This window comes from Medicago truncatula, chromosome 8, assembly GCF_003473485.1.
Source record: "Medicago truncatula cultivar Jemalong A17 chromosome 8, MtrunA17r5.0-ANR, whole genome shotgun sequence".
Classification (NCBI taxonomy): domain Eukaryota; kingdom Viridiplantae; phylum Streptophyta; class Magnoliopsida; order Fabales; family Fabaceae; genus Medicago; species Medicago truncatula.
Window position 1 is genome coordinate 4,503,334 of NC_053049.1, and position 10,810 is coordinate 4,514,143.

General features: G+C 30.6%; 1 protein-coding gene across 3 annotated transcripts; it reads left to right on the forward strand.

Annotated features, from left to right (window-relative positions):
* The first annotated feature begins 811 nt into the window (after positions 1-811).
* On the forward strand, positions 812-4,269 carry LOC11434498 (protein IQ-DOMAIN 14). 3 transcript variants are annotated; one of them, XM_024771942.2, is made up of 4 exons: positions 812-938; positions 2,079-2,522; positions 2,997-3,203; positions 3,393-4,269. In XM_024771942.2, the coding sequence occupies exons 2-4, from the start codon at positions 2,103-2,105 to the stop codon at positions 4,008-4,010; spliced, it is 1,245 nt and encodes a 414-aa protein (XP_024627710.1). In that variant the 5' UTR covers positions 812-938; positions 2,079-2,102; the 3' UTR covers positions 4,011-4,269. The 3 variants fall into 3 exon arrangements, with proteins under 3 accessions (XP_024627710.1, XP_003627052.1, XP_024627711.1); XM_003627004.4 differs by lacking the exon at positions 812-938 and adding an exon at positions 1,095-1,417; XM_024771943.2 differs by lacking the exon at positions 812-938 and adding an exon at positions 1,721-1,916.
* The last annotated feature ends 6,541 nt before the right edge of the window (positions 4,270-10,810 follow it).

Consider the following 10,810-nt stretch of genomic DNA (forward strand, 5'->3'; position numbering starts at 1 on the left):
GAACTACATTTACGGAACAAAAGAATAACTTGTTACAAGAATATAATTTAAAGGACCGTGAAAAGTGTTTAACCCTAAAAAAATATTGCTACTAAAGATATGGTTATGATGTCGGTGAGACATGATGAACCAATAAGTTAAATCATCAAACTTCATTTACAAAAACACGATCTTTTAAAAGGGATAAAGTTCAAAAACTTCAAGTTTGACTTGGTGCATACTTAGAATTATACTCACTCACTTATGAACCCAAAAAAAAAAATCATACAAGATAAATCGTGTCAAAATCTAAGATTCGGCAGTTTAGATCACATAATAACAAAAATCATCTATATAGAATCTGGACTCTTAAATTCAAATCAGACGGTTAAATAGGAAAATTGTGTGACACTAAAACCACCCCCAAATTCAAATCCACCAAACAATTAGCTCTAAATAAAAAATTATTATGTCCTTAAACATTGAAGCTTGTGAGGATATCCAACAAATTGTTAGAATATGCCAAAGACCTTAATTAAGTGTTTGTTACCTCTAATAAAAAAGAATAAAAAATTACACAAGAAACTCTTATATATGATTGATTCAAAATAACACATTGAAATTCAAAATTTGAATGAGAAGCCAATAATAATAAAATTAAATTATAGTAAAATCCAATTAAGATAAAATTATAACATCAGCAACAATATAGGAGTATCACATGGTAGTATTAATTAGCATTGAGTGGCAACAAAACCAACCAAATTTGGAGTATTCCAAAGATATCCACTACTAGAAGTTCACCTAAGAATAGAATTTAATGCTATCATCAGTTATGCTAAAATCTCATTGACTGTTCCTGCTCCTCCGTTTATTTCTCATCTGAGACTATTTCAAAAGCCACTTTTCTGTTACAGATTTTACTATCAGAAGAAAAAGAAATTTTTTGATTTAAAAGGGTAAGCAAAAGCAATGGAATCAGAAAAAAAAAAAAATGATATTTATTTATTTTTTTGCAATTTTTATTTCATTATCAATGACCCTATTTTGGATTATTAGTGGGGACAAAGAAGCTTATATAAAGTAACTATTTTTGAGTTGGTATAAGACTTTTAATGTATAGTACAATTTCACAGCAAAATATGCAGTGTACTATATGTTCAGTGGTGTTATTATTATTTGGTTGCAGAACTTAACTCATAGTCTTATTTTGGTTTGAAACTATACTCAAATGTGAAGAAAATATACTCAAATGGGTTTTTGAAATGAAACTATACTCAATGAGTTTTTTGAACTAGAAGAAAACTCTTTCTAACTAGCTCACGGGTTTCTTTGTTTTTTAGTGGGTATCTTTCATACGTAATAGTACACATTGTTCCAGAAAGTTTTCCAATTGTTGTTGGAACCATTTGCCAGTGATTTTTTAGATTGTTATTGGGTGAGTTGAAAGTACTTTTTGAATTTAAGATTAGATATCATATGAAACTGTTTTTTAGGCTCTTTAAGGTGCTTTTTCTTTTTCATTTTTCCTATGATTAATGTTATTATGTTTTGTCTCTAATTCTTGTCTCTTTACCATGTAGGTGTTTTAGATTTTGAATGTTTTAGTAACTGTTGGATTTTTTACCTTAGTGTTTTGTCTCTAATTCTTGTCTCTTCAATATGAAGGTGTTTTAGATTTTGAAGTTTTATGCAAGTAATATTCTAATGGGTTTTGATTGATTTTTGAATCTATGATTTGAGGTTATTATAATTTATTTTTATGGTTAATTTGAGAGCCTCTCTCTGATAACTTTCTGTGACATCTTTTTGTCATGTAATACAGTTCTTCACGAGCTAGTGTCAGAAGTTTTTTTATATTCTTTTTTCAAAAAAAGTTCCATCTTTATCCAAATTTTTAGTATTTTACCACCGTTTGTCTATTGAGCACTTATTTGGTATTGAATAATATTTTCCTTAATGTTTAGATTCTTTAGATTTTTGCACTAAACTCCACTTGTTTTGTCATTCCACACTCTCTCTTTTAAATTTTACCAAATTCCCTCGTATTGCGTTTATTCAACATTTGACATAGTTTTTCTCATTCACTCACACTTCAGATTCTTGCTTGTGAAGAAGTAGTTATGGGAAAAGCTAGTAGATGGTTTAAGAGTTTGTTAGGAAACAAGAAGAAGGAGAAAGAGAAGGACCACAGTGACATCAATTCAGGTTCATTGACACCTGACATCAAAAAGGAGAAGAGAAGATGGAGTTTTGCAAAACAAGGGAAGAATGTTGAAGTGGAACCTCCTAACATTACTCCTACTTCATCTTCTGATGGTTCTTGGCTCAGATCCTATATTGCTGATACAGAAAATCAACAGAACAAACATGCAATTGCTGTTGCAGCTGCTACGGCGGCCGCTGCTGATGCTGCTGTGGCCGCCGCACAGGCTGCCGTGGCAGTTGTGAGGCTGACAAGTCAAGGTAGAGGTACATTGTTCAGTGGAAGTAGAGAGAAATGGGCTGCTGTAAAGATTCAAACTTTCTTCAGAGGCTATTTGGTATGTTTGTCTCTTTTGAATTTGTAATGGTTTTCTCATTTTGGTATGTTTGTTTTTTCTTGGTTTTTGTAAATGTTTGTGATTTGATAAATTTGCATTGTTTTATGATTTCTGTGGTGATTGAGACAAAGATATTTTGGTTGGTATAAGTGAATAGCTTTGCTTGATTTCTACTTCTTTGTCTGCTCTCAAAAGGTGGGAAAGTGTTATTTTAGATTCTTTGTTTTTTAAGATTCTTAATGAAACAGTGTTCCTCTATTTCTGTTTGGATCCTTGAAACAAGTGGCATATACTTTCCCTTTTTTCCACAATCTAGTTGACTTGACTTGTTTTTCAAATCCTCATTTTCTTTCAAACCATATAGAATATTTGACATGATTTGAATTTTTCAAACATTTGATTTCTCTAATGTATTGATTTGTTATTGTTATGGTTTAGGCTTTATGGTCTTGATCTTTTTAATGAACTTTTCAGGCAAGGAAGGCTCTTAGAGCATTGAAAGGATTGGTTAAGATACAAGCTCTTGTTAGAGGCTATCTTGTTAGAAAAAGAGCTGCTGCAACTCTTCACAGTATGCAAGCTCTATTTAGAGCTCAAACTTCTGTCCGAACACAGAGAGCTCGCAGATCCATGAGCAAAGAAAGTAGATTTCTACCTGAAATTATTGCAAGAAAATCACTGGTAAAAAACTTAATTTTCCTAATCCTGCATTCTGCATTGCATTGCATACCAAACATGTATATGTTAGGATCCGCAGTCAGTTTGGACCGTGATTTTGTCAAACTCACCGCCAATCTGAATATGCATGAATCAATTAACAAGTAGTGTCTAATTTGTTTGCTATTATGTTTCCTTTTGTTACTTGCTTAGGAACGATACGATGAAACAAGGAGCGAATTCCACAGCAAAAGACTACCAACATCTTATGAAACATCATTGAATGGATATGATGATCAAAGTCCAAAGATTGTTGAAATTGACACATGCAAAACTAGATCAAAATCTAGGAGATTTTCCTCAGCAATGTCTGAATGTGGAGAAGAATTACCACCTTTTCATGCACTTTCATCACCTATTCCTCCTGGTAGAATCTCAGTTCCTGATTGTAGAAATCATCATCAACACCAACAAGAATTTGATTGGTATTTCAACAATCTTGAAGAGTGTAGGTACCCTACAACACATAACACACCGCGTTTCAGTAATTCTTCTACGCGTCCTCCAAACACGCCATCAAAGAGTGTTTGCGGCGGTGACATCTTTAGACCTTATTATTACTCAAATTTTCCGAACTATATGGCTAATACTCAGTCATTTAAGGCAAAATTAAGGTCTCATAGTGCTCCTAAACAAAGACCTGAAGTCAAGAAAAGGCTTTCACTCAATGAAATGATGTCTGCGAGAAACAGTATCAGTGGTGTTAGAATGCAAAAACCTTCATCCAATTTTCAGACAAAACAAGAAGATGAAGAATCATGGAATTCTTGACATTTTTAGTTGTCACAGTATTGGAGAAATTTGAGAGGAAACTAAAGATGTAATGATGTTAGTTAGTGCTTTGGAATTTGTTTTTTCATTTGTGTTTGTGTACATTCTTTTTAAAGAGTTCTTTTTTCCTTCTTTCTTTTTCAATCATTCCCCTTTCTTTTGTAACCAAGTGGTTTACATCTAGTAAAGAATTTGGTTTGGTTTCTTTTAAAGAATACAACTCTGTACTCATAGCAATTGTTATCAGTACCTTACGATACATGCGACTCGTATCTCATTTCAATGCAAAACTGGATCAAATCAATACGAATTTCTAGTGTGTATCGCGAGCCGCAATTGATTGTAATGAATTTTAGTTCACGATGGTAAATCATGATTTATTTTAATGGTTTCCTTTGTCAAGTTATTTCCTATGGAATGCACTAAAAACAAATGAGCAACACTTGAAATGTTCAATGCTACATAAAAGATTGGGAATCTTTGGGACATCAAATTGCAGATTGGTAATAGTTTCAAATTTACTTCTAAATAGTTGAAATGTCTGACACTAGAACAACAGTTTGCTATTCAAAGTTTGTAGTGTGTGTTTGATTTTACGGCCACAAAAACTAGTTTGAATATATTATACGGCAAAAGTAATTTTACGGAAGAACATATAAACATGTCAAAATATATGTTTTCTAAACGGTTTTTTTGCAATGTGGATGTACTTTAACATCATCGAAGCTCCATTTCGGAGTTTATCTACCTTGATAGGAAATCATTTATTGAGTAATCTAGAAAAGTTTAGAAGTGCAGGTCAACCTAACGAATCAAAGCAAGCCAAAACGTTTGGTTTGGGTCTTTGAAGCACGGATACAGACAGAGACATTGGACACAACATGGACCCCGGCACACCGACACCGCTAATAATTTGAGAAAATAACATAATTCAGTGTAATTATATGTCTCGGTGCTGTGTCGGTATCGGACACGACACCCAAGACACGTCTAATCCAACGAATGTTTGTGCTTTATTGAGTTTTATCTTTGAGTCGAAACCGAACTAAGTTGGCCAAACACAATCTTGCCACTAATTTACTATTGATATTGCCAGCTAATTGTGTGATGGCTTGGCAGTAACCACAAGCTAGCTAGCTAGTGATCATCTTCAAGTTGGAAGAATAACTCAAAATTGCGTGAAATGTGATAGCATCAAGTTGCAACGAATCCAACGATTATGACACTATAAGATATTTACATATGTTCCTTTCCCTTGTCTTTTATCATGCTAGTAACCAATATTTATACCCTAAAATCAGTACCAAAGATTCTTTGATATATACAATATAAATTTCTAATTCCCAAAAAGATTTAAGAATATTTTTCATTTTTTATAAGTAACGATGTTTTTGCAAAAACATGTAAAAACATCTTTAGGGATTTCATAATAAATAACAAATACATTATAGTATCAATTTTACTTTTTACTAAATGAATTGTATTTTTTTTTTATTTGTACGGAATTGTTGACAAATATTTCTTTATGAATTGTTATATATTCCAACAACCTTTGACATATCATGCCTATTTCGTTCATACTGTTTTTTTCCTTTTAATCTCTTCCATGTTGCATAATCATATAGCACATATGATTATATTTGGTTTCTAGTAGACATATACATTTTTAAAACTAAAAGACAATCATATCGTTATTTTGAAAACATATATGTACATTGTACACTACTAGAATTACTATTTACGCAAAGTCACTAATTAATGATTACTGCAAAAGAACAAAAACCCTTTGTTAAGGAACAAGACTCAATTGTGGATGTCATGAGCACATATATGTTTTTAGCAAGAAGACATGAAAATCATTAGCTAACTCAATTTTAAACAAAGATTCAAATTTGAACATTTGTCAAGAGGCATTAATTCAGTGATTTTAAGTTTAACTTTTTAACTTTTAGGATAAATTAAATCTTGTTTGAAACAGTTGTAGAATAATTATTGTCACCACCGATATTAATAATAATTTTGTCTTTCTAAAAAATAATCCATTAAAAATGATTTTAATTGTTTAATTATGTAGATATATTACAACTAACATTGCAAGTGACATGAAATGTGATTTAATATAACTATTTTTTGTGTGAACCTAATATCCTCTGTACACAATAATAGAGATTAGTCTTACAAATCAAACTGAACCACAATATGTTGGTAAAATTATGTCAAAAAGTTTAACATTCATGTATTCTCAAAGTTAAGTTTGAACTTAGAATCTCAGGTTAAGTTCGGAGATATATCTAAATTTTTTTTACCCCTGCATATCAATCAAATGTTGTATATTTTTAAGATGAACAAAAAGAAAGAAATAATTGATAAATAAATGAACAAAATCAAAGTTTTTACCGCGTGAACCCACGCGTTAAGGAAGTGCGTGGAAACTGAAGTGTGAAGGAGTCCAATCCAAAGGCAGAGTTTGAATCTTAAATTTCATATCGACAATGATTAGAGTTTCATTTGACTGTTCTGTCTTGGCTCTTGGGTTTTGAATTTCGAGTCAACATTTCTTTTCTCATGATTCAGAGCTTAAACTGAACAAAAACATCATTCCAATTTCTATCTAGTATAATTAAGGGGTAATATAGACAATGCATATTATTTGACAGAATAATATTAACCTCATCCTCACTATTTTCGTGCAGTGTGTCGATAATATCTGTGCTTGTCTCTTTAATAAAAAAATGTTAATCGATGCTTCCGGACCACCGATTAAGGAATTATAAAAGAAAATATTTTTTTGAAATTATGTATTCTGAGTTTTAAAAGTTAAAAAATTGATCTTTTTAATGCAAATTATATCTTTTATTTCTACTTTTAACTTCTTAAGCATTGCCCCGAGGCACCGGTTAACAAGACAAAAAAAAAAAAGCATATCATCCGGTAACCGTTAGTAACAAAGTTTAAGATTTTAGGTTTATTAAATAAATGATATATGTAGTCTATATTAAAGACCACATAATCATTTATTGAATGAATTTAAAATGTCAATTTTTACTTATAATAGTGACCATAGAGTGTATTATTAATGATTTAAAATTTGGCTAAATATCACATTTGGTCCTTTTAGTTTGAAAGAATTTTCAAGTTAATCCTTTAAATTTTGAAAGTTTCAATTAAGTCCTTTTAGTTTGACAAAATTTTCGAGTTAGTCCTTTAAGTTTCAAAAGTTTCAAATAGATTCTTTTAGTTTATAAACTATTTCACCGCTAACCCTGCCGTCAGTTAATAATTAACTGATGCTGATGCAGCCGTTAAGTTGTTGACTTGAATCAAAATATTGCATTTTAAAAGTTACAAGGTGTCAAAACGTTGTGTTTAATCGTCACAAATGATCATTCTAGCACTAAAATTGTCATTTAATAGTGCTAGAAATGCATTTGTTGTTGCAAATACCTGTCTTTCCAACATTATAAATGATCATTTGTGACCATTAAATATAGCGTTTTTCAAAATGAAAAGAGTTTTATATTATGAAGAAAAATGAACCCTAATGTTCCCTTCTCTCCCCTTCCAATATCTTCTATTTATTCCACTTATTCATTTTTTTTTCTTCTAAACCCTCCCTCCCTTTTCTTTCCTTCTAAACTCGAAACAAAACTTAAGATGCGATTGAAATGTTGTAATAGTAGTTCTTTTACTCGAGTAAATTTTAAGATTATCCATATCTTCGTGATAAGCCTTGGTGAAAAGTACTTGTTTCCATGAACTTTGATTTTAACTTCTTTTTCCTCTTTCCTTGAGTTAATTACTCAATATTCTCAATGTTTGAACAGACAGAAAGAGACGTTGAGAAGAGGCCAAAATGGATTAATCTATTAAGTGCTTCCTTAAACAATGATTATGTTAGTCCTGAACTTGTGATTCAAAGATTAAGAAAGAGGGTTAGTATTTTATACGATAGTCTGAATCAACACTTAGTTCAAGAAAATGGAGTCCAATTTGTTTGGTCTAGTGGCCTAATTGTGCTGCTGCTTTCGTCACTTGGTTGAGATATTGAGATTGATGCTCTATTAATCCATTTCTTTATACGCACACAGTTATAAACAAACGTTGATGTATTTTCTCTACATTCCAACCAAAATATCAATTTGGTGGCATTATTATTGTCTGTATTGATAATATTATTAGTACATGATCTATGCCTCTATCTATTCAGGATCCTGTCACTGGATTCGGGTGCACCAAAAAAAAGTTTTGGGATTCAATTTTATGCTTTTTTTCTTTCAATAAGTTCTTTTAATTATCTCATTATAAAAACTTCTTTAATTAAAAGTTTTTTCTTTAGTAAAAAAAGAGGGAGAAAGTCCAAAAGCACAAAAATTACAATGGAATTGAACAAAGAGTAGAAACTCTTAACCTACCAGACAAATTTTCTTACTAACTTTTGTGGGTTCCAGACTTTAAAAAGAAATCACATATAAAATTGTTCGACACATAGATTCACCGAATAAGAGAGAGTGTTGATAACACTTTCCTTCATAGGAAAAAATGGCGTGATTCACTAATTTATAAGAGGTTGTGTGTTGAAATATTGTGTTAAAATGACTACTTTGATATTTCAAATAAAAAAGCTTACAAATACAAATGAAAGAAATAATTTTAAAACTAACTTATTTAAGAAGAGAATCATTTTAAATATGATCAAAAGATAAATAAAAAAAACATATGTTTGTAAAAATTTAGAAAATCTACAAGATTTAACAAAATATTTGTTTAATGATGGTAAGTGAATATTTTAATTATGATTCCGATTGTTATAATTTCTGTAATCATTAAAATTACTTTTAAAATTTTTCATTCACTTGCTATAGATTCTTAAAAAAATTAAGAATCTAAAATATATCTAAAAATCATTTTAAATATGAGAAGTTGTTTGAAAGTGCTTCTCTAGAAAGTTATTGTTGATAACAAGAAAAACTGATTTTCGTTTTTTTTTTGTCAAGTAGCCTAGTTCCTTGAGTTCACACAATTTAATTGTGAAGAAGTGGAGTGTCCGAGGTTCAAACCCAAGCTCCTGCATATAATATGCAATATCCCTACCAACTGAACTAAACTCACGGGGGATATTTTGATAAACAAACACAAAACAACATTTGTTTTTTTATTTTATTTTAAAGAATAACCTCTAAAAATTAATCTATATATTATTGAATATAATTTTTTTATTTTTTTTTATTTTTATAATTTGAAACAAAAAGATCTTATGTCTAATTTTGATTTTAGTTTTTTGTGTGTGTCCATAGTGCTAAGTCTAGGTGAGAGCTTAGTCTTGTAGAATATAGATGTTTGGACTTGAAATAAGTCATTTTGAAGGTTCAAAGGTTCTGGTGCACTAATCCAGTGTATAGTTGTTAGATATATATTTTAGATTAACACAAGGTTGTTAGTTAATTAATATTGAAGAAATTACTTATTATGCAAGTAACTAACTATATGAGTTTGTTATATAGTATCGGGCCTACGTGTGATATATAAAGCCCATCAATGTTGTATAAAATGTAGATGAACAATAATAATTGCAGATTCTAAATTTCTCATGTTTCCACCTCCCTCACTTTCACTTTTCCTTTCTCCACTCTCACTAAATTCTATTGGTGACGGTGGTACAATAAGCATTATTATCACATTATTTGATGAACATTTCCACTCCCTCAATTTAAAAAATAAAATTAAAGCATTCATTTAAAAAATCTAATTGAATAACTTTTAAAAAAAAATTGGGGAAGGAGATATATTAAATTTAATGCATATATATTTTAGACCCACAAAAGTAACTTTTTTTTGTTGTTGTTTATATCTGAGATAAGAGAGAGTAACTATACTGTTCTTGTATGGCCACAAGAACAACAAATCTACCGTGCTCACAAAAACTATACTACTTTTACTCTTACTTATAGTCATTACAAAAATTGTTGATCTAACATTTTGAGGAAAAGTATCTTTTTTTGTACGTGTATCTAAGCACTATAGAGTTATGTACGTGTATCTAACATTTCGAACTCCGATCCTACATATCACAATGCCTCTACGACAAACAATAGATGATGTTTTAATATTGCAGAGTTCCATGTAGAAAAATGGCATTAATATTGCAGAAGAATCTCACAGTTATCTAATTGCATGCAAATTTCTGGTAACAAACCATGGCACGCCACTATAAATGAAAAATATATTTCCTTCCTTCAAGAAGTTGTTAGGAACCAACTATTCTTCATGTTGAAACTTAGTTGTTCTCCACTAAACTCCGCTTCAACTCAACTGCAAGTCAAGTTTTTCTTTCTGAGTTTTCATTTTCATTTCCTCCAGTTGTTTACTCAAGTGCTCACCCTGTTCAAACAAAATGAGATGGAATGTTTTTTAAGAATCAAAAACAAAAATTAACATATATTGATTGATGAAAAAACATGTTTAAGCCTGTATAATGGTTCCTAACACATTGATTTATGGACAATTAATCTCTTTATTTATTTATGAGTTTAATTTTTAGTCGACCGGTGCAAAAAGTTGTACGCTATCAACCAATCATTTGTGATGATTTGATGAAGTAAAAAGTCTTTACACAGACAATGCATAAGGATTAAATCCTTCAATTAATATGGAATATAGTAAATGGTCAAGAACAAAACCGGAAATACAAGCAATGTACGACATCAACTAACTCTACAAGCTTATTATCATTGATTCCACCAGCTGGTTTATTCTTAAAGAATTGATTCTCCTTCTTGAGTTCCTTTATGATTCTGCCCTCT

Bases quoted from the DNA above. Each gene is read 5' to 3' on its own strand.
- LOC11434498 (XM_024771942.2), top strand. From the start codon at position 2,103: ATGGGAAAAGCTAGTAGATGGTTTAAGAGTTTGTTAGGAAACAAGAAG. The intron at 2,523-2,996 runs GTATGTTTGTCT...TGAACTTTTCAG, and splicing joins CTTTCTTCAGAGGCTATTTG to GCAAGGAAGGCTCTTAGAGC. The intron at 3,204-3,392 runs GTAAAAAACTTA...TTACTTGCTTAG, and splicing joins TTATTGCAAGAAAATCACTG to GAACGATACGATGAAACAAG.